Source organism: Grus americana, chromosome 36, assembly GCF_028858705.1.
Source record: "Grus americana isolate bGruAme1 chromosome 36, bGruAme1.mat, whole genome shotgun sequence".
Classification (NCBI taxonomy): Eukaryota; Metazoa; Chordata; class Aves; order Gruiformes; family Gruidae; genus Grus; species Grus americana.
The window spans coordinates 830,716-854,321 of NC_072887.1; the positions used below are offsets into that span (position 1 = coordinate 830,716).

A 23,606-nucleotide genomic window follows, 5' to 3' on the forward strand; every position below is an offset into this window, starting at 1 on the left:
ATCTCAAAAATGAGTTTTTGAGTCGGGAAAGGTGACTGTATTCACTTGTACCCAGGCTCAGTGAGCCCAAAGACTTTGTTCCCCTTCTTTGCAAACAAACAGGCCAGCAGCAAAGACATTCCTGACACTGACCGTCACGGAAATGCTGTGAACTGTCGTAGCCTGACATGACCAATGCAGCTCTGGGCAAGGGCGTTGCTGCTGGGGTTGTTTTCACAGTTTGGACAAACAGCCACTCTGGAAGTGAGTCATGGTCCTGCGTCCCTTCTGCTCCTTTTGAATTTGGGTGTTTTGTCCCTCTGGGAAGTCTGAAATAAAACCTTCTTGAGATGCTGCGGTCCCTGCAGAGCATCTCTGCAGAGTAGCCCATGGCCTGAGCCTGGATCTAGCAGATACTGATCCTTCATGTTGGAGCCATGAAGAAACCCAACTCATCCCAGCTTTTTTACAAAGACCTTCTCCAAATGTTGCACTTATTTTATTGCATAAAGTTGGGTCCAAGCTCCTGTTTTCCCCTATTCTGAAGACACTCTACCCACAAAGCTAGAAGGAGCCCTGGGCCTTTGGTGTAAACTTTGGGACAGGCAAGGCTGGAGGACTAGGTCTGCTGGGGTAGCAAGCAGGAAGATGAGAAGGCTCAGGTGCTAGCAGGATGAGAAACCCTGAAGTCCCAGGAGTAATGGATGTCCATGGAGGAGCAGAAGATGACCTTGTGGGCACGTGTTGACAGGAGACACCCATCCAGGGGGGGCTGTATGGCTGGGGCTTAGGACAAGTAGCAATATGCCAACTAGTCACAGCTGCCAACTGCTGGCTGGGAGGGAAGGAGAGGTGGGAGGGTAGACCTGAAGGGCGTTGAAATACATGCTGGGACTCCTCCATCACGCATGTCTTCTCCCTGCTGCCTCTTGCACCAACTCTTCCCTTCCATACCCTTGTGTGGAGATCAGCTCGGCTCACAAGGCACACCTTCACCACAACCTGGTCAAGCTTGCAGTCCCTTCATTCCCTCCCCATGACACCTGGACATTCCTCTGACAATGGCTCCTCCTGACTTCACCAAAGTGGTAGATGTTTGGGGCTCAGAACTGACTCCATGGGTTGCTCCATTAGGAATGTGACCCTTCCTTGTTGGTGGCTAGGACAATATCTAAACCAGCGTTAGCAATCTTGAGTTCCCTGACCTGATTATCTACAATCCTTCTATAATCAAGGGGTCTATTCTTCAACCACTTCCACCTCTCCAAGTCACTTCATATCCCAGAATCTGTATAATGCTGCATTCTTGTTCTTTCAGGTTTCAGGGTTTTTACTGGTATTCAAAAGTGGATTGAATAAATACAATGGGTGAGGGACTTCTCACCCTGTTCTGGACAGGCTTTTAAGTGCAGTCCTCATTGTGCAAATGTGGTTGTGTACAGTGCAGGAGAGCACCCTGCTTTCTTGCTCCTGGATCAGGAAGTAATCCTCACTTTCATGGAAGATTAGGGGGAAAAAGGTTTCATCCCATTGGGAATGCAGTTAGGGTGACGGTACCAATGCAGATGGCTCTGCAGTGGGTTATACAGATTATAGGGGGCTATAGGGCTGGGGAAAGGGATCATAGCCATTATAGGGCTGGGAATAAGAGGAGTCTCTGCAGATGGGGTTAGGATGCTGGAGCCTACCCAGAGGACCAGATAAGACTTATTCTGAGAAGACCTTGCTTGGAGACTGAGAGACTTCGCAGTGCTGCATGAAGGAACTGGGACCCAGTGCAGTGAGCTGGGGGCTATGGGGCACACAAGGCAGGGGTCTCCGCTCTGCCAGAGGGGATTCTCTCTGCTGACCGTCACAGTGGCTGCTCCGCTCTTCTGGCTCCACAGAACGGGATCTTCTGGGGTCCTGACGGAGCCTTGCCTTTGACACCAGGAGCATGGCTGCCTAAGCCTCGGATGACGTCCTGGTGTCCTCTGTCTTCTTTATAAGTGGCACATCTGCAAAATGAAGGAGCAGGGTGATGCATGGAAGGTGCAATCCCCAGCCCCAGTTTGGGGTTCCTCCATGCCAGCCAGGAGTGCAACCAGCTCTACAAGAAGGCCAGGTACACCATGTGCCATGGTCCTGCTCTTACCTTGGGAGCGTCCAGCCCATCTTCCACACCTCATCCACAGGTACAGGACCAACAGGGTCCCACAGAGGATTGCCCCCATGCCAAGCAGGCCTGCCAGCACCGAGCAGGAATGTATGAGGTCTGCAGGAAGAGTGAAGCACAGAGGGGGTTGGTTGGATGGCCTAACTCTCTCTGCCCCTCTCACCCTTTCCTTCTGCTGCACATTTTTGGGGTCTTGCAACATCCTCGCTGCCCTCCTGGGGGCTGGGGCTGACCCTCATCAGCAGGAGTGACAGCTCACCCTCTGCTTTGGGAGGGTGGGTGCATGGAAAGCCCCTCATTGGGATAATGCAAACAGACTGTCTTCGCTATGGATGCTCAGATCGCCATGCCCACTGAGATGCCTTCACCCAGTTTGTCCCACTCTGCTGCTTCACAGCTGCTGCCTTCAGGTGCCGCTACCCTGCTCACCTAGCGGCTCCCAGCAAAAAGGCTTATGGAAACTCTTTTCCTTGCCTGGGAGGGAGCCGAGACCAGGATGGAGAGAGGAGCCTTTACCCCACCATGTGTCTGCATCAGGTCGGCCCCAATGCAGACAGAACAGATGACAGGGGATCCCGACACTCACCTTTTGGCTCTGTGCACACCACGCCGGCTGTTGAGCCGTGCCTGCATGGCCCCGGACCCATCTCTCTCTGCTGGCACTCCAGGAGCAGCGACTCGGTCCCCCGGCAGCTCAGCCCCTCCAGCAAGGCACGGCCGTCCCCCTGGCTGAGCTGGGCTCCGACAGGTGCTGACTGGGCTGGCCCACAGCCCAGCTGCCTGCAGACCACCCCAGCTTCCAGCAAGCTCCAGCTGCTGCTGCACACCCCGTGCCAGGTAGCGTTGTAGAGCACCTCCACCCACCCTGCACAGGGACCGGGACCGTCTTTCACCCGCACCTGCAAGGGGTTTGTGCCTGCAAGGAAGAGTGCAAGGCAGTGAGGTGGCCCCTCTGACCCCCATAGGGGCGGAGACCCTCAGAGGCGTGTGCAAGGCACCCACATGCATGGGGACAGGTGTGCATGCAATGTGCTGCCTGTGCCTGCTGCACTGTTGCTGGCTCGAATGCACAGCAGGGGGACAGACAGCCTGAGAGGTTGGTGGCCAGAGGCTTGCGTGCAACTGCCTGTGGGTCTACACACTGCTTTGCACACCCGCATGCTTGCTCCCTCTCCGTAGGCATCTTCGTGGCAATGAGAGCTCCTGACTTGCTCCTGGGCATTTTTTTCTGGTGCCCTTCTGAAGGCAAGCCACCAGCCCCTGCGACCAGCTATGAGGCATGGATTGCCTTACTCCAGCCCCTTGTATGAGATGCCTTAATAAGCGACATCACCACAGGGCTGGTATCTGTGAGATAGGGCTCATGGGAGACCCACACTCACCTACCTGGTGGCACTGGACTCCTGTGTCTAGGAAAGGTGCACCTGGATTATTTTTTTTTTTTAAGCAAGGCTTTGCTCATCACAGGATGCTGTCACTGATGAGCTAGAGGGACATAGTCTATATTAAATCAATATGAGTTAGGTCCACAACTCCTGTCTAAGGCAGGGTGGCACTTTTGCTCAATTCCAAGCCAAGTGGCTGGTTGAAAGCTGACTTCTGCTCTGACGCTGGGGACGGGGAAAGCGAGTGAGCAGAGAGGAGAGAGCCTGGCAGAGCACTGGGGTAGAACAGCAGCTCCAACACCCATTAAGCCCCCCCTTGGATGGACACCAACCATCCTGGGTCATCTGCCCTGTTCCCTGCAGCCTGGTGTTACCTGAGCACACCACGCCAGCATCCTCGCTGTGGCCGCAGTTGTGCTCTCCCCAGTTGCTCAGCTCGCACTCAGTGAGGGCAGACTCGGTTCCCGTGCAGTGAACGCCATCCAGCCAGATGGGATCTGTCCCTGGCCCAAAATGAGCCGAGCCTGGTGCTGACAGTGCTATCCCACAGCCCAGCTGCTTGCACACAACGGCAGCATCGTGGATGTCCCAGGTGTCGTCGCACACGGTCCCCCACTTCTGGTCGTGAAGGACCTCAACTCTCCCCAGGCAGCTGTTCGAGCCATTTGCCAGCCGCAGCAGGCGCTGCCCCGAAGTGTCCGCATCTGTGAAGGGAGGAAGGGGCACGTTTATCCACAGCTCCAGTTGCACTTTGCAACGTGCTAAGCTGTGGGAAAATCAGAGCATCCTTCCATGCGTGCAGCCTCTGGCTGCCTGGGAAATGTGCTGCACCATCAGGGCTGGCTTGGGGTTTTCTTCTCATTGGGTGGATAAAGAGGGGTTGCAGCTCCAGAGCTTGGGGCTTGGAGCCTGACAAAGGGTCCTGGGGTCAACAGTGACTATGGGAGGGTCCTGGGATGAGTGGTGACTATAGAGTTCCTGGCTACCTGGGACGCGATTGAGCTGATCCTGCACCCCAATCTGCTCAGTACTTATCCCAACTAATGTGGATCACCTGAGCACACCACACTAGCGTCTTCCCGGTGGTCACAGCTGTTGGATCCCCATGGCCTGGCCTGGCATTCAGAGAGGGCAGCTTCTGTCCCTGTGCAGTTCACGTTATCCAGCCAGATGCGGCCGGACCCTTGCCCAAAGTGAGCTGACCTCGGGGCTGAGATGGCCGTCCCACAGCCCAGCTGCCGGCAGACCACCGCCGCCTCAGTCAGGCTCCAGCCGTTGTCGCACACCGTCCCCCACTGATGGTGGTGGAACACTGCCACGCGCCCCGCGCAGCGGCTGGGGCCATTCTCCAGGCGCAGACGAGCTGGTGTATCGGTGACTGTGCCTGCTCCTGATAGAAGACACAAGGGGAGCGTCAGACCAGGTGTCCCACAAGGTGCCTCTTCTTGCCACCATGGTGACCCATGGAGACCCCTGCCAGAGGGTGTTTTGCACAGGGAGGTTCCCATGTCCACAAAGAGCTGTTGAGGAATATCTAAAGTTTGGGGCTAAACATCTCAGGTGTGGGCAAAACCAGACGTGCAACCTCAGAGCCCGTGCACATTCAACATGAGCGCAAGCAAACCATAAATGGCTGCAATTCTTTTTTTTTCAGTCTTCCCAGGTGGGCATCCATGAACCCTTAATGTGGCTGCTGCAGCGCCCAAAGAGACTTTCTGCAGACTCCAGATGCCACTGCCCCTTCTTCGAAAAGACTTCAGGCCTCCCCCACCCCATTTTTGAATAGCCCAAGGGCTACTGGTGCCCATAGTGTGGTGGGTTGTGGGACGTTGCTAGGAGCATCTGGCACCTGGTCCAGTGCTTTTCCTCTCTCCTTGATGCCCATGTGAGCACACTTTTTGCATGCTGCCCAAAGGGCATTATTCCCTTCCCATTATCCCTACTGCTCTTTACGTTCATGGACCTGTGTGCTAAAGAGTGCCAGCATGGCATGTGGTAGGAGATGGAATGAGGGGAACAAGGCCGAAACCAGTATGAATCCCCAGAGCAGAGCATCCTCCACTGAACTTCTCCTGGTCTGCAAGCATGAAGTTACCTGTGCACACAACGCTGGCATCTTCTCCATGGTCACAGTTGTTGACACCCCAAGGTCTGGCCAGGCATTCGGACAGGGCAGCTTCAGTCCCACTGCACTGAACATTGTCCAGCCAAATGGGGCCTGAACCCTGGCCAAAGTGAGCTGCGCTGTAGGCTGAGACTGCCGTCCCACAGCCCAGCTGCTGGCACACCACATTGGCATCAGGGAAGCTCCAGTCGTCGTCGCACACAGTTCCCCACTGGTGCTCATGCATCACCTCTACTCTTCCAGAGCAGCGGTTCGGGCCGTTCACCAGGCGGAGCTCTGCAGGACTGGTGTGGGTGTCCATACGTGGGGTGGATGAGTCTACAGAGGGCACGAGAGGCGGACCATCAAAACCCCCTTTCTGCTCATTTCTGCAGGACTGTTCTACACTCCACCATGGTTGTTGGCTGTTCCCAGTCACTACAAACATACAGCCACCTCGGAACCGGCATGGAGGTGTTGTCATGTGGTCCCAGCAACCCATGGTCTTTCAAGTTGTGGCTGGAGATTCTGAGGATGCTGGGACAGGAGAAGAAGGGAAGGGTTTTTTTTCCTGGCATTCATGGGGCACCACATCCTCTTTGCAGGTGGAGGTACCAACTGGGAGGGCTCGACATACCCGTGCCAATGTCTGTTGGGACAATTCTGGCAGGGGTGGCTCCAGCATCTGCCAATTGCCATGAGTGCCTGCACCTTGATCAGCCACCAAAGCTCCAAGCTTTTGGAGCTCCAACCATTTGAAGGCCCACGGTTTGTGGCCATAAGAGCGCTCTCTAGCTGATTGTGGCTTGCCAGAGGCAACGGCATGGAAATCATCCTGTCTCTCATGTTGGTGAGGAATCTGGGTGTTCCATCCTGGCCGGTCTCTCCCCTGCCAAAGGCTGTGCCTCACAGTGCCTGCTTGCAAAACACAACGGGTCTCTAGCCGTGCCTGCATCCCCAAAACATGCAGCTGAAGCAAGGCTTGTGGGGTCCTGCTCACCGAGAAGGTGTGTGATGCACAGGGGGTCCCTGTGCATCCCCCCCAGAGGTGGTTCAGCTTCTCAGGAAGGTGGAGTTAGCACAGATAATATTTCCAAGCCTGCTTCCCAAATGGCTCCCTAGCCTGCAGTCCCTTGGATGGGACAAACCACAAAACCATCCCTTGCTGGGGCTGTGGGTGCTCTGTGCCACAGGGAGCTTTTGGAAAATTGGAGAGGTCAACACTCCTTGTGAGGGAATTGCTTTTCAGACCATATGTCATCATCCGTCCCCATCCCATAATTTCTGCAGGGCATTACCTGAACACACCACGCCAGCATCTTCACCGTGGTGGCAATTGTTCTTTCCCCAGCCCTTTGTCCTGCAGTAAGACAGGGCGACCTCCATCCCTGTGCAGTTGACGTCATCCAGCCAGATGGGACCAGGCCCTGCTCTGAAATGCCCGGCCCCGGGGGCTGACAGCGCCATGCCGCAGCCCATCTGCCGGCACACCACGCCAGCATCCACCAAGTCCCAGTGGTCGTCGCACACCGTTCCCCACTGGTTCTCATAGAAGACCTCGACCCTGCCGGCACAGTGGTGTGGGCCATCGGACAGGCGGAGGGGAACCCACTGGGAAGCAGCCAGGTCTGCAAGAGGGATACAGAGAGGGTCCGGTGTGGAAGAGCAGCACCGGGAAAGGCTGTGTCACTCGCACGAGCTTCACAGAGCCTGTGCAAATGGTGGCAGCTTCTGTGAACCACGGACATGCTTCTGCTTTGGCTCAAAGACAAACAAACAAATCCAAATCCAGTAAGAGAAAATACTCTGCAAACCCCCCCTTTTGAAAGACAATTATCTTTAAAGGGGCTTCAGAGACTTTTTTGCTTAGTGTTCTAAACCAATGAAAAGGAAAATGTTGCCGTCTGGATTGAAAACTCTGGCAAATTGTATGTAGGGAGTAGATGCCAGGCATCTGATGGGAAAGGGGGGGTCTCTGTGTGTGCAGCCTGGTGCTTTAATTAGTGATTTGCATGATGTGATAGGGAGATGGCAAATTGGCCCATGGCCCCTAGCCAAGTGGAGCTGCATCTTAGAGGAGAGCATTACACAGGCTGAAAATACAGCAAGAAAGGTAAATGCGAGGTGTTTAATCACCATCGCGGTAAGCGCTGGAGTTGCTGAGCTGCTGTGGGATGCGCAGGTTAGGGTCTGGGTAGAGGCTGCAGCATCTCCTGGAGAAGGGGATGCAAAACAAGGCAGGCAGAGGCAGAAAAAAAATAAGAAAAGCACCATCGCATCCTACTTGCAGCACAATTGGTCACCTCCAGGAAAATCTTCGTGTCTGCAGGGCGCAGAGCAAAGTAAATGTTCCTGTTTGCGCTGGGGGAAGAGGACTTTGTGCCCTTTGTAAATGAACTGGCTGGCCCTGAAGAGGTGGCCAACACAAATAAGCAATTTGTGGTCTTGACTGTCACCGGTTGGTAAGGCTCCAAGCATTTCCCAACCATTCTGTGCAAGGGCAGCAGCACAGAAGCCAGGATAATTACCCAGCTAACGATGTCTCCTTCCCCATCCACCGCTTTCTTAAGCTTTTAAGGGCTGGTGGGTCAAAGAAGACTTTGCCCCATCCATCTGAAGCCCAGTGCCCCCATTCCTGCAGATGTCCGACCCCCTCTTTCTCCTAGGATGCTCCTTCCCCCGTGCAAGAGCCACTCACCACAGAGGCACATCAGGCAGATGAAGAGCCCTGATCTGGTGAAGCCAGCCAGGTTGCTGTGCAGGGACAGGAGGCAACAACCCAAAACCCCCATGTCTGTCGCATATGCCTTAGGGCAGGTGACCGTCCCAGTGTGAGCTGCAAGCTGAGCTGGGTGCTGTGGGTGGTGAAAGCAGGGTTTGTCCCCTCCTCCGCAGCGACAGTGTTTGCCCAGCACTCATCCCTCCTCCTGCACTGAACCCTCCTCCCTGCTGTCCCCAGGATTTTGCCCTCTGATTTTAAGTGGATTAGGTGGCCCCTCACCACCAGAGCCATGTCTGTTAGGAGGCCCCCCCGTTTTCCAGCTGATTCTACCCCGTTTCATTCCCATCTCCCCAGTCCCCAGCCAGCTCCAGGCTGCGGATCCGGCAGCAGGAAGGTTTGCAATGCTCACTTACAGATGTTTGCACCCTTGGTAAAAGCCAAGCTGCATCTTGCAGGTATCCGAAGGTGAATCCCTGCCATCCAGAGATACCCCCAGGGTGCTTGCAGAGGGCAAGAAGCCTGCTTTCTCCTGCCAAAATAAGGAGTTTTGAGGAGCTATGTACATTGAATAACATGCTTTGGCTGGAGTCTGTCCTGAAGTCAGGTCGCTGAAGCCATTGTGCATATAAAATGCTCAGCCTGTATTCTGAGTGTATCATAATATAAAGAATAAGGAGGGGGGTGGTCCAGAAACTTTGCTGTAGCCATTGAAATTAAGCTGCAAACACTCTCAGGTTTCAGGCTCAGCCATTGATTCTCCTCCTGAGTTTAAGGGAATTCAGGGAATTTACAGACTGATCTCTGAGGCGGGCAATGGTTTAGTACAAACGCCTGGGTTTGTGCCAAACATCCCCATGTTTGTACTATAATTCGAGTTTTCAGTGCAAGCAGCGGGGTGGGGTGTGATGGGGCCCCTGGGATGACCTGTGGGTTTTTGCACATCCCAAGGCTGGGGTTGGAGGCATGGCTACAGGCCAAGGAGCCTGCCCAGTCCCTGGGGCTGGTGCAAGGAAAGCAGAGCATCGCCGAGCCCTCAGACCAGTACACTGGACCAGGTGGCTCCTGGCTGTGCCGTCATCAGAGATGACGGAGCTGGGCATGATCATGCCTGGCAGAGGGATCAAAGTGGGAAGCTCAGCACCTCCCGACACCACAGCCAAGGACCCTGCAGCCCATTTCCCTTCTCAGCTTGTGGTCAGGGAGTAAGGTCACCCACCCTCCAGAGATGAGTCCTCTCCTCAAAACCCTTCCCTGGGCTGTCTCCATTCAAACCCAGCCTGCAGCCCCCATGACACCAGGCACAATGGACAACATGCGTCAACATTTCTGAGACATCCGTGGGACACACCACCCCTCTTTATGACGGTGAGATGGGAAATGGCCACATCCAATTCAGTCCATGCTGAGCTGCTGGGTCCCTGGGGCCATGGGCTCCCATGGCTGTGCTGAACCAAAAATAAAGAGTCTCAGCAAAAAAAGCAGTCCTGAAAGGACGCTCCGTGCTGCTCCCAGCAATGAACATGGCCCAGGGGAGGGTTTCCTGAGCACACAGCACTGGCAGGAGCCTGTATCCCAGGGCTGAGCTGGGCACTTGGAGAGGGCACTTTCTGGCACCACACAGTCCACATTGCTTAGCTGGATACAGCCCCGGCCCCTGTATAAAATCCTGACTGCCTTACGGTGGAAGGTGACCATTAATTTTTGGCCTTTTGTGGCTGCAAAGTTTAAACCTTTCCTAAAGAGCGCTCCCCCATCTTTTCAATTCACTGCTCATGCCAAGAAGAGGAGCCCCAAGGGCTTCCCTGCCCAGCTACAGCTCCCTCTAGTCTGAACATCAGCTTGGGGGCTGCAGGAATGTTCATTACCCCCACAGTAATTAAACTGCAGCCCTTGGCATGACGCAGTGTGGAGACACGACATCTTGCCCCCATGATTTGCTTGCACAGCTACTAGTACCCTTCAGCCTGAAAACATGAGCCTGGATGGTCCAACATCTCTTTGTGAAGCCCTGTAAGCACCATGCAATAAGTGTCAAGCCAGAAGAACAGAGTGAGATTGCATCCCTGTAGCCTTGCATATGATGGGCTGGGTTATGAAGTCCTGCAAGATGTGAAATGCATGATGCTCACTTTAACTCCTAAGAGCTAAAGGTAAGTTATACAATATTTCCTGCTGGGTCTGAGAAGTGCTCGATCTAACCGACTGTGGGAATTGCACCTAAAAGGTTAAAAACGTTGGTGTCCACTTATCTCTTATACAAACATTGTGGATGGAGATCCCCAAGGTTGGTATGAGAAGCAGCTGAAGCAGGGAGTCTTACATCAGCAGGACAGCCCTGTTTTGGCTAGAGGATGCGGAATAGACAGTTTCTACACAGAATCTGGTCAACATGCTGGTGGGGAGGGATGCCATCCAGAGGGACCTTGAGAGGCTGGAGAGGTGGGCCCATGCGAATTGCATGAAGTTCAACAAGGCCAAGGGCAAGGTCCTGCACATGGGTCAGTGCAATCCCAAGCACGACTATAGGCTGGGCGAGGAATGGATTGAAAGCAGACCTGAGGAGAGGGACTTGGGGGTGTTGATTGATGAGAAGTTCAACATGAGCCAGCAGTGTGCACTTGCAGCCCAGAAAGCCAACTGTGTCCTGGGCTGCATCAAAAGAGGTGTGACCAGCAGGTCGAGGGAGGTGATCCTGCCCCTCTACTCTGCTCTGGTGAGACCCCACCTGGAGTACTGCGTCCAGCTCTGGGGTCCCCAGTACAGGAGAGACATGGAGCTGTTGGAGAGAGTCCAGAGGAGGCCACGAAGCTCATCAGAGGGCTGGAGCACCTCTCCTATGAGGACAGGCTGAGAGAGTTGGGATTGTTCAGCCTGGAGAAGAGAAGGCTCTGGGGAGATCTAATTGTGGCCTTCCAGTACCTGAAGGGGCCTACAGGAAAGATGGTGAGGGACTGTTTATCAGGGAGTGTAGTGACAGGACAAGGGGTAATGGGTTTAAGCTGAAGGAGGTTCAATTTAGATTAGAAGTTAGGAAGAAATTCTTCCCTGTGAGGTAGGTGAGACCCTGGCCCAGGTTGCCCAGAGAGGTTGTGGCTGCCCCATCCCTGGCAGTGTTCAAGGCCAGGTTGGATGGGGCTTTGGGCAATGTGGTCTAGTGGAGGGTGTCCCTGCCCATGGCAGGGGAGTTAGAACTAGATGATCTTTGAGGTAACCCAAACCATTCTGTGATTCTGTGATTCTATGAATCTTGAAGGCCATGGTGTCTGGAGTGAGACCTTTTGCTTCATTATCTGTGAAATTAATATTAAAGCTGGCACCCCTAAATATAATAATGAGCTAAAAGGAGTACATGCTAACCATCTATGACTATAGTACTCAACTCTCCACCCAAATCGTGTTAAACATCCCCCTAGGGAGGGTATAGCTAAGGTTGGGGTATAAAGGAAATTGATGAAGTTACTCCCTGGGAGGGGAGAGGAAATTGCAGATCCCAAAAAGGCAGTCAACGGGCTGTGCTCCTTCTCCTCCACCCAAGATAGGGACGCCTTCTTGGTAAGCACTGCAACTTCACCTTTTTGGTGAGAATACCTGGGATAGTATTTTGCTAGCATTATATTTATAATCATAATCATGTATTAGCGCTATTGCAGTAAGTGCATTTATCAACAGCAATTCTGAACTCTTTATATCTGTTGCTTTCATAAACTTTCTATTATTTTTAACTTTGCAAAACTGAGTCAGTGCAAGTCCTTTGGGGGCTCTGACAGGCAAACATTAACTCTGATATCTGGCTAAACATATATATATGTGGCTATATATATAATCCTTTAGACATAAACCATTGACCAAGTTTGGGACTAAGACTGGACCTAGCTGCAGCAAGGCTCCTCTCCGAAAAGGAGTTTAGAAAGCAAGGGGGTCCTTTCTGAACCTGGGGACTCAACAGGAGGGCCCCCCTCAGCCACACATCAGACTTTACCTTTTACATGACACCCACCCCATAAGTGGCACAGGAGAAGAGGTCAACATGGAAACCAGACCAGATCTGATGGCTTCCAGCCTCCTGGCATCTAGACTTCTTGCATGAAGCACATCCCCTTTAGCATCTGTTTTTAGACACGTTATTCACACTTTTGCCTAATTTCTCTTTGAATTAGCTGACAGCATCAGCCCCCACCACCCTCCCTGGGGCAGCAGCTTCCAGAAGCTCCCAGTCTAGTTGCAGTACACCCTTCCTGAGATGTGGTGGCCAGCACTACACACATGACAAAAGACGTGGAAGAACCAGAATTGTATATTGCAGCAAAATTACACCCCCTGCTGTGTCCTCAGTGCTTTTCTTAGGGTATGCAACATTTTGTTGGGTTTTTTTGGCTGCTGCAGCACATGGAGATGATGATTTCGGAGAACTCATTTGCAGCTGGGTACTGGAAAAGGAAAACATTCAAAGCCAGACATGGTGCACCATTAAATTCATTTCATTGCATTGCATGGATGCATAGCTAGATGGCAGAAAATCACTTTATTGTTTGAGGGCAAGCAATTGGAAATGCTACCCTGTGACTGCCTTGCAGTCTCCGAACTCACCTTTCAGGGACAGCAAAGAGATCACGTACGTGCCAAGAGCCAAGCGTCACGAACTGTTCTCTGCCAGGTGGGGATGCGAAATGGGAGAAGCCATCAGGATCTCATGTGGCTTTTTTATCTCTGATGACTGCTCCCAGTGGTTGTAATGGCAGCCCAGCACAGATATCTGCACTTGAGCACTCGGGGTCTTTGCAAATGACTGAGTTCTGCACATGCCAGCATCTCCATGGTTCAGCCCACCATGGCCAATGCACTGCGAACTCATCTTGTGCTACCCCTTGGCTTTTGCATTGCAGCAACTTCTGCTGATCTGAAGCAGCTGAAATCTCTCATCCTCCTCTTCAGTGATGAATTAATCTGTTGCAAACTCTGTCCAGATAAAACTAAAGAAGAGATCCCAGGAAATAACTTGAGCTGGAGAAAAATCCATCAGCCATAACAGGGATGGAGGAAGTTCACAGCTTGAAAATATAATAGTATAAATGGTCTGATGCTGGCAATTACATGGTTTTCTCCAGATTCTCAGATTCCCAGATTGGTAGGGGTTGGAAGGGACCTCTGGAGATCATTTAGTCCAACCCCCCTGCTAGAGCAGGATCATTTAGAGCAGGTTGCACAGGATTGTGTCCAGGCGGGTTTTGAATATCTCCAGAGAAGGAGACTCCACAGCCTCTCTGGGCAGCCTGTTCCAGTGCTCTGTCACCCTCAAAGTGAAGAAATTTTTCGTCATATGCAGATGGAACTTCCTGTGTTCCACTTTGTGCCCATTGCCCCTTGTGCTGTCGCTGGGCACCATAGAGAAGAGTCTGGCCCCTTCCTCTAGACATCCACTCTTTAGATATTTATAACTGTTGATAAGATCCCCTCTCAGTCTTCTCTTCTCCAGGCTAAACAGACCCAGCTCTCTCAGCCTTTCCTCAGAAGAGAGTTGCTCAAGTTCCTTAATCACCTTTGTAGCCCTCAGCTGGACTCTCTCCAGTAGTTCCCTGTCTGTCTCGAACTGGGGAGCCCAGAACTGGACACAATATTCCAGATGTGGCCTCAGCAGGGCAGAGTAGAGGGGGAGGAGAACCTCCCTTGACCTGCTGGCCACACTCTTCTTAATACACCCCAGGACACCATTGGCCACCTTGGCCACGAGGGCACATTGCTGGCTCATGCTTAGCTTGTCCACGAGGACTCCCAGGTCCTTCTCCGCAGAGCTGCTTCCCAGCAGGTCAACCCCTAACCTGTACTGGTGCCTGGGGTTATTCCTCCCTGGGTGCAGGACCCTACATTTGCCCTTATTGAATTTCATATGGTTCCTCTGATTTCATATGGTTCCACACTGATGCCCCTCTACCTGCAGCCAGGCTGTAGGACTCCCCAGCACCATGTCTGGACATTTGGGCTGCCATGTGCCCTGGCAGCCGTTCAGATCCACCCCACAGGCCCTGAGGATCCTTGCAGTTCTGGATCTGGCACAGGCAGCCAGGCAGCCCCAGCTGCTCTCACAGACCCTTCAGGGGCTGAGTTCAGCCCCACCGGGGCTGGGAGGGGGGAGGAGATGGTGCTGGGGAGGGACATAAGCTGTGCTCAGAGTCATGGTCGCGACTGGGAACTAGGGGAGGAGGATACAAAGCAAATTGCTGCCTGCCCAGACACTGATCCCCTCACCCCTTCATCTGCCTGTCCTTTGGTGTCATTCATACTGAACCTCCCCCAAGGGCCTCCCAAAGGAAATCCCTCCCAGGGGATCATCACTGCGATGATAGTCAGGAGACACAGAAATGGATATCCCATGGAGAAGCATCTACTAGCAAGGGCCATTGCCTTATTTATCACCCCATGGAGAAGGCAGCACGACTGATGGGTCAGAAGTGTCAGTGTCCAGGGGCAGCAGGGCATGGACCAGAGTTAGTCCCAGGGCCCATTTGCAGAGGACACTGAAAGGGGCTGCAGGGACAGGCTGGAAAATGCGTGTAGGATCAGCACACCCCAACCGTGGATGTTTCAGAGACCTGTGCATGGGTGTCAATTCCTTTTTGCAAGGTCCCCTTATGTCCCTCAGTGCCGTTAGACACACACAGCGACCCAGATCCCATTTCTACCCTTAAAAAGAGCTTTACCCCACTCCTAACCCTTTCTTGCCACCTCCATTTGCTTTAAGGACAACCTGAAAGATGGGCAGGTTATAGAGTCAAAGTTAGTGCCCAAGGAGATGTTGGGTGGTGGGTGAACTGCCTGTCCCACCACACTGGTGGCTGGATCTCCTGTCTCACCTCCCAGCCCTCTGTAAAGAGCCAACCAAGCATCCCTGGTCAAATATCCAGGTTGCCTCGAACTGGAGCAGCCAGGGATGTGTCCACAACGCTCATCCACTGAGGAGATGAAGGAACGGGAGGCTCTGCAGCAGCCTGAGGTGACCAACCAACCACACAAGGGAGGACCCAGGAGCTGAACTCATCTAAACCATGCCGGGAAAAGGCTGAAAAGGGAACTGTGCTTCTTAGGGGTGGAGGTAGGTAGAGCGTAACCCTGGGCCACAGCTGTAGGAACGAGAAGAAAGAGAAGCTAACTTGGCAAATTCTGCTGTGTGCATCTCCATTACCCTCATTAGGGTCATTAGGGGAATGACCGTTACCCTGCTCATTAGCAGAGAGCAGGATCAATGCAGTCGGGGTCAGCACAGGATGTCCTCATGGCCTACGGCAGAACTATTAATTCTGATGTATGTTTTCATCTCAAAGTGCCTGAAATAAGGTGTATTTCAGCTGACTAAAGGGTGTTGCTGCAGCACAAAAGGGACCATGTGTTGCATACTTCTGGTTATGGTGCCAGGACCTGGGTGCCTGGTGGGACAAGACCTACTGAGATAGCTGTGGAAGCCTGGATAAGGGGTGAAGAATCCAGCCCTGCTGTAGTCCCCATCACCCTCCAGAAGCAGTCCATCTAGAGGTGTCCCGGGGCTTTCAAACCCAGGCGAAAACAGAAAGCTGGTGTTACAGCAGAAGCCTTGAGAAGTGGAAACACACAAGTCGGCGTAGAGGACATGGGATGATAAGAGATGGGGCACACTGGAAAGCCCGAGGCTATCAGCAGCTCACTGATCATCAGCTTGCAGGCCTGGATCTGGACAAAAACAGTTTTAGGGGTAACAAAGAACACGCATCCAACGCAGAGAAAAAGACCCATACGTAATCGGCTCGGGCACAATATTGATTTGCGGGCAGATAAGGGAAGAACAAAGTGTGAAGGTGTATCAGAATCCGAAAATGGAGGAAGGTGAGGAGGAAGAAAAGCCCCCATCAACATCATGCTCTTCCCAGGAAAAAGCTTGGAACCCTGATGACCCACTGCCAAGCCCCCTTGCATGAGGAAGGCTGGTGCCATTAACCTTCAGATGGAGGGAACAGCAGCAAAGTGAGCATGGGACCTGGAAAAGTGGCAGAAACTGGGGAGTGTGCACTCTGGGCAACTCCTTTTAGTGCAACGGAGCCCAGTACCAACCCACATCCATGCCAGCATTAACTGAAAATTCCCAACATCATCATCAACTGGACCATAAAATGTTCACGCAACGCTTACAAGTTTAACACAGAGAGTTACTTACTACTTAGAGAAGCACTTCCGCAAGCCTTAAACACTTCTCTGTGCATACCACAGCCATAGACTTGGCCATGGTCTTGTCTGATCCTCCTTTGCAAATGTCCTGCACGCTGTAGGATCAACTTTTACTCATTAGTTCTCCAAGCTTTTGGCCTCTTTGGGCTCTTCATGCACTCCTCGTTTCCCTTGGCAGATGCTTTCCGCACATTGTGCAAGCCATCTTCTATTTTCCAGATTGGTCGATACTCTCAGGGTATTCCAAGCCTTCATCTTCTAAGCCCCTGTAACCCAGCATGCATCCCATTTCCTCTCTTCCCCTGCCTTGCAGACGTTCATGCTTTTACCCCACTACAGCCACTGTATTTATCACATCGCTCATCCCGTTTCCCTCTGGTTGGCTACCTGTTTTCCTGGTCATAGAATCACAGAATGGTTTGGGTTGGAACAGACCTCAAAGATCATCTAGTTCCAACCCCCCTGCCATTGGCAGGGACACCCTCCATTAGACCAGGTTGCTCAAAGCTCCATCCAACCTGGCCTTGATGAGTCCTTCAGTCCTTCATGAGCAGGACTATCCTGCCAACACACGGCAGGGTGCTTGCATGGGGTCCTGCTCAGCTGCTCATAGTCCCAATACCACTTGGGTTGGCATGAGCTGTGGTGGTACCCAGTGCTTATTTCTATGACTAGAGCTTCTTAAACCTCCTGCCAGCATCCCTCTGCATGGCTGATTCACACCTCTGTGTCCTCCAAGCCCTTCACAAGAAGCCCCTGTCCTCCAAGAGGCCCCAGGACACTGATGTTCAAGGACACAAGGCACATGAGCATGTTTGGGAATACAGCAGATGGAAGTGACCAGTGAGATCTAGTTGCCCTCATACAGATGCATCTGTAGGTCCTTTGTCACATTTGCCAGTCCCATATCAATGTCCTAGAACTAGGACACCGTGGATAGCTCCAAACATCTACAGGAGCTTTCGGGTGGAGTTTGCAAAGCTATTCAACTTACCCATTGTAGGGAAACAAGCCCTGGAATATATTGCAGCCTCCTCTGACTGGCTATTAAAAAAAAAACCCTAAGAAAAAAAGCCTCCAACAAAAACCCCTCCAACAGGCTCTGTAGAGATGAGGTGGTCCAGGGCCCTCGGTGAAAGGGCTGTGTGCTGGGACGGAGCTGCATCACTGGAGTTTTAGGTTTGGGCTGGTCACAGGCTGTGCTGAGTGTTCTTGTTGTCAGCATCCACAGCAGGAGCCACCTTGGCTGCCGCTTGCTCTTCTCCAGGCGTCAAGATGAACATATCAGAGACAACCAGCTCCTCCATGTGCACAAAACCTGCAGAGCATGGTGATTCAGTCGATGGTTTGTTCCATGCAGCCTGAATTTTCCCCTTTTTAACAAGACCAACTGAGGATGCTCGCTCCGCTGGAGACAGCACAAACCACTTTGGCTTGGTCAACAACAGCGGCAGCACAGGACATACCACCATCGCCCCAGCCAGCACTCAGGCATAAAGCCACCCTTGATCCACACGCAGCACCTTTCATCAACGTGATGGATGTTCAACAAGACAACATGGGGATGTTCAACACTGGCAACCCCAACCGCTCAATCCCACTTTCCAAGAGTCTCCACCGCAGCCCTAAAACTTCAGGAACAGACACAACTCCTGGTCTTTTCTTACCCCTTGGGCTAAAGGTGAAACACCCCTTCCCAACAGGGAGCTACAAACCCATAGAGCCGTCCTCTGCTCAGAGCTCTTGTCTGATGTACAGGCAGCGCAGGGAGCAGAGGGAAGTGCGGGCAGTGTTTGAGGAGGCTTCAAGGGCTGTCCCACCTCCCAGCATGTCCGTAACCCAGCAGGGAAGACGGTGTCAAAGTGAAAGGGGAAGAGTGGACAGAAAGAGAAAGGGGAAAGGGATGGGGAGAAAAAAGGTCAAACCAGAAAAGGAAGTTCAACATGAGCCACGGGGGAAAAAACCTTCTGCCCCAACTCTGCCAATGTCAAATTTTTGAACAAAACTTGTTTCTAACCACACATTTCTTCTGCAAACTCCATTGCCCTCTTCACCCGCACCGGAGCTCACCTTGGGGAATTAAAAGCCCTATTTTGCATTCATGTCCTCCTCTGGTACAGAAGAGCCCTGCAGACCAGCATCGAGACTGGAGGGATGACTGAGATCAGCGATGGGAGCAGCAGCAGAGGTCTGATGGTAAAAGAGCCGGTGGGGAGAAAGCAAACATCTCTTCATCCAGAGCTAATTCAGGAGATAAATGGACATCACAAGGACATGAGGAAATGGGCACAGTGTGCACCGTGGCAAATTCCCATTAGGCAACGGAAAATACTGTTTTCCTCCATGAGGATGGTTAAATATTGTAACAGAGACGTGAAAGACATTTGGATCTCCACCCCTGGGGACCTTCACACCTTCACTGGTCAAGGACATGAACAACATCATCTAGTCGGTCTAACAGAGAGTGGAAGATGACACCAGAGCTCTCCAGAGATCCCTTCCAAGCTACGTTGTTTTGTGATCGTACGATTCAGCAAAGGAGATGCAAAGAAAGCTTCTGCTAAGACCCTGTCACCATCAGGCATGGTCCCTTCGGTGCTGTAGCACGTTTGCACTGGTTGTGGCCATTCAACGCCCACATCCATGCACCATCTTGTGCATCACAACTGTCTGTGCTTCAAGGGTGGACCGCTGGGGAAGCCAAGGCCACCACTCTGACTGATCCAAGCAGGACAATAAGCAGAGCAGCTTATTCCTGGTGGGCTCTACCAGGGCTGGATGATCACAGAATGGTCCCTTCTGCAAACAACATCCCATGGTCACCAGTTTCTTTCCTCAAAGAAGCCTGGGTGACCAGTGAAGCCAGAGGTGCCTGCAGGATGTACCACCCATCTGGTACTCTCCCAAGGAGACTGCATTTGAGTCCAGGTGACTCCCTACAAGTGCATCCTGTCCTGCATAACTCGCTGGACACAGACATCCTTCTTAGAAGGACATGGAGATGCTTCTCTGTTCCCACTGGCCTTGAGGGGACCACAAAAACCTTGAGGTTTGTCCAAAGTTAGGTGGGAAGAGAAGGGCAAGGATGGATGCTGGGACAAGTCCTTCCAACACCAACCATGGACCTCATCTTCCCAGCTCAGCCATGAGGAAATTCCCCATGCTGTAGCTTTTCCTCCTGGAAGGTTTTCATCATAATATGGCCAAGATCATTCCCCTCTAACTTGTACTGAGCACATACTCGGGAACCTCCATCCTGAGATGACGTTGTTGGCCATGGTGCTCAAGACGATTCCAGTGGGGTCTACAAACATAGGACCTGGCTTGGGCTGAATGAAAGCCCATTTTCACTCTCCAGCATGCACAGCCCTGTCTCTGCCTCCTGAGCTGCTGGCAGGCGTGCACTATCCGAGCTTGAGGAAGGACATCACACCAGCATAGAACGGTTTGGGTTGGAAAGGAACCAACCAAAGGATCATAGAATTGTCTTGGTTGGAAAAGACCTTTAAGATCATCAAGTCCAACCGTTAACCTCAACGCTGCCAAGTCCAACCACTAAACCACGACCCTAAGCATCACATGTGTTTTAAATACCTCCAGGGATGGTGACTCCACCACTTCCCTGGGCAGCCTGTTCCAGTGATTGACAACCCTTTCAGTGAAGAAATTTTTCCTAATATCCAACCAAAACCTCCCCTGGTACAACTTGTTACTTGGGAGAAGACACCAACCCCCACCTGGCTACAACCTCCTTCCAGGTAGTTGTAGAGAGCGATAAGGTCTCCCCTCAGCCTCCTTTTCTCCAGGCTAAACAATCCCAGTTCCCCCAGCTGCTCCTCATAAGACTTGTTCTCTAGACCCTAGACCATCTAGTCCAACCCCCCTGTAATAAGCAGGGACATCTTCAACTACATCAGGTTGCTTAGGACCCATCCAACCTGACCTTTAATTTTCAGGGTGGACACCCTTTTTGGAGGTCTCCTTCCATACCTGCGCTGCTCGTAGTGGCTAACGCACATCACCCATTTTTGCTCCTTTTATGCCATTGGCAACCTGGACCTTTGAGAAGGACACACTTGGTCCTGCTGTTATACTGAACATCTCCAGACACTAGAAGGATGTTGGATATTTAAAGCTAGGCTTTAATTAACATCAGATACAATAAGAAAACTGCTGAAATAGAGAAAATCCAGACATGCTTGCCAGAAAAGAACAGAGGAATTTGTAAAACTCTTCTGTTCCTGGCCACCGGTGTCTTTGTACGATGGATCCCTTCTTCCTACTCCGCTCTCAATCCAGCGGCTTTTGGTGATTTTCTGGATTGCAACAAACTCTACATCTCACCCTCTAGGTCTCTAAGCCTCTTTCTCCCCATCCCCTTGAAGGCTTCTTCATGCACCTCTCGTTGCTTTGCTCAGATTCTTGTGCTCAGTGTTTCTCAAGTTGCTCGGGTCCTCCACACTCCCAGGTTTCACCAGCAAGACCAGTCACCAAACAAGGAGGACAGACCTCTGCAGAGGAGCGACCTGAGCTCTTCAGTGGGGTTTGGTGCCTTTTGGCTCAGAGGAGCCCATGTCACCAGCAAAGTCACTCTCCTTTCCAGACACATTTCCTAAATAATGCCACTCAGGTGCAAAAAACAAACAAAAAAAAAATCACCTGTGCACACAACACCAGCATCTTCTCCATGGTGGCAATTACTGGGTTCCTCCATCCTGGACTTGCATTCGGAGAGGGTAGCTTCTGTCCCCGTGCACTCAACATCACCCAGCTAGATATGGTTGGATCTTGGCCCAAAATGAGCCGAGCCTGGCGCTGACACAGCCACCCTGCAGCCCAGCTGCTGGCAGACCACTGCAGCATCCTCCATGTCCCATCCGTTGTTGCACACGGACACCCGCTGCTGGTCGTGAAGCACCTTGAGGCACCCAGCACAGCAATTTGTGCTGTTCACCAGCCGTAGCTCCGTGAGGTCTAAAAGCGAAATGAGACAAATGAATAAACGGGGGCATGGTGGACATCAGCTCTCTGAAGCAGATGCCCAGCTGGTGTTGGCAACAATGTGCAACCATACGAGGTATGAGTGCATAACTGTCCTTCCCCCATCCACATCAGCACCTCCAAGTTGGAAGCAATAGAAAGACCTGGTTGTATTTAAGAGAAGGTAAAACCATGTGAGATGCCTCACAGAGAGTGTTTCCCTTGGGCAATGCCAGGAAGACTCTTTGACATCCATGTCCAAACCATGAGCATGCTTCTGAGGTCTGCTAGGGTGACTACATGTCCCTCAGAGAACACATCTAACAAGGAAAGACTTTAAAAACCTGCATTTATTAACTCTAGCCAGATGAAGGCTGGACTGGCTTGGCTCCATCAAGGAGGAGAGTCTTTCCATGGTGCTTCTCTCTTTGCTCTACTCTACTGTAGCTCCTTGCAAATATTCCCTGAAGTCACCCAGGTTTTGCCTTCTGGTAAGACAGGGCTGGCATCCCAATGCAAGCTGGAGGGATGGGGGGCATGTCTTTCCATCTTGGACTACATCTAGAGATCCAGAAGAAGCTTGGGACATAGAGACTGGAGAAGCCTGCAGCCACACATGGCAAGCATCAATGGCCAAATACCTCCTCTGACCACAGGCATTTCAACATCCAGAGCAGGTGTGCATGATGGACGTGGCAAGCCACTTGGGAACCGACATTTTAAGATGTCAGATAGAAGATTACTGCAAATGGGCAGGAGTCCATCCAGACAGTCCACTGACACGATGCCTACAGAAACAGAGCTACCTCACCTCCCAAGCATTTTTGACTGTTGCTTGCAACGGCGTTATACGCAAAGGAAAACAACGTGTGCAGAGAGGGAAGCAAACTGAAATTAGATGCAAGTATACCTACAGAAAAACTTCTCCCTGAAGCCATGACCTGGACCAGGCTTACCTGAGCCCATGACACCTGCATCTTCACCATGGCTGCAGTTATGGGCTCCCCAGAGCTTGAAGCTGCATTCAGTGATGGCACCTTCCATCCCTGTACAGTTCACTTTGTCCAGCCAGATGGGACAGTGTCCTTGCCCAAACGGAGCCCTGCCAGCTGCCGGCAGACCACCTTGGCATCACTCAGGTCCCAGCTGGCATCGCACACCGTCCCCCACTGCTGGTTTTGGTGCACCTCAACTCTTCCTGAGCAACGGCTGGAGCCATTTGGTTCCAAGTAGGTTCTGAAAAAGAGACAAGCACCAAAACCATCTGGATGTCCCAGGAGAGGTGACAGGGATGGAGATGCCCAGTCCTTCAACCATCCCAGAACCATGCAGCTGGAGGGTGAGGTTGCCCACCCAAAATGAGAAGAGCAGGCTTCCCTCAGGTGCTCACCACCTCCCCAAACTCATCACCCTGCCTGACAGGTGGCATCTGGATGGACATCCCTTCTGAGGCTCCCTCTTCCCTTCCCCAGCACACAGCCACCCATCACGGGATTCTTCCTACCTCCGTTGGCAGGGCTGCAATGGAGACATCTACATCCAGAACCGTTTCAAAGGTCTTCTGCTCTTTACCCCTCCCTCAAAAAAAACCCCAAAACCAACCAAACTATGATAGCCTGGATGCCAGCCGTGATGGGGCAGGAGTCCAGAGTTACCTGTGCATTCAAGGTCAGCATCCTCTCCATGGTTGCAGCTCTGGCTTCCCCAGGACCTTGCCCGGCACAGAAAAAGGGCAGTGTCCATCCCAGCACAGGTCACTTCATCCAGCCAGATGGGCCCTGACCCCTGCCTGAAGGCTGCAGCCCACCCCCCTGCACACCACTTGGGCGTCCATCAGGCTCCGACTGCCGTCACACATGGAGCCCCACGCGCCATCATGGGGGACGTAACTGCCAGAGCAGAAACCTGAGCCATACACCAACCTGGGACGGGTTGAACCTGGAGCGGGTATCCCTGCAAACACCCCCCGGGGAGCAAACGGTCAGATTTTACCGGGCGTGCCATAGTCAACAATGCTCAGGAGCAGGGTCTCCTGCCCAGAAAGCCCAGGTGGCATCTGACAGGCTGTGCCCATGAAGGGGTTCCTCCCTG

At 52.4% G+C, this 23,606-nt stretch overlaps 1 protein-coding gene and 1 long non-coding RNA gene across 2 annotated transcripts; both read right to left on the reverse strand.

Moving 5' to 3' along the window:
• Positions 1-436: 436 nt before the first annotated feature.
• Positions 437-8,483, reverse strand: LOC129198817 (deleted in malignant brain tumors 1 protein-like). The gene is made up of 8 exons (XM_054808438.1): positions 8,322-8,483; positions 6,922-7,251; positions 5,615-5,962; positions 4,574-4,909; positions 3,894-4,223; positions 2,721-3,050; positions 2,114-2,233; positions 437-1,976 (listed from the first exon to the last, which is right to left on the reverse strand). The coding sequence occupies exons 1-8, from the start codon at positions 8,413-8,415 to the stop codon at positions 1,924-1,926; spliced, it is 1,941 nt and encodes a 646-aa protein (XP_054664413.1). The 5' UTR covers positions 8,416-8,483; the 3' UTR covers positions 437-1,923.
• A 4,153-nt stretch (positions 8,484-12,636) lies between these two features.
• LOC129198829 (uncharacterized) lies at positions 12,637-23,009 on the reverse strand. The gene is made up of 5 exons (XR_008574540.1): positions 22,472-23,009; positions 21,195-21,509; positions 18,606-18,776; positions 16,525-17,853; positions 12,637-16,043 (listed from the first exon to the last, which is right to left on the reverse strand). It is a non-coding gene; the product is annotated as an uncharacterized LOC129198829 (long non-coding RNA).
• Positions 23,010-23,606: the final 597 nt, after the last annotated feature.

What these genes read in the sequence shown, in the direction of transcription:
- LOC129198817 (XM_054808438.1), bottom strand. Translation starts at nt 8,415, where the DNA reads ATGGGGGTTTTGGGTTGTTGCCTCCTGTCCCTGCACAGCAACCTGGCT. An exon ending in TGCTGGCGTGGTGTGCTCAG is followed by an intron (nt 3,051 to 3,893) that starts GTAACACCAGGC and finishes TCTTCCTTGCAG; the next exon opens with GCACAAACCCCTTGCAGGTG. An exon ending in ATGGGCTGGACGCTCCCAAG is followed by an intron (nt 1,977 to 2,113) that starts GTAAGAGCAGGA and finishes TTCATTTTGCAG; the next exon opens with ATGTGCCACTTATAAAGAAG.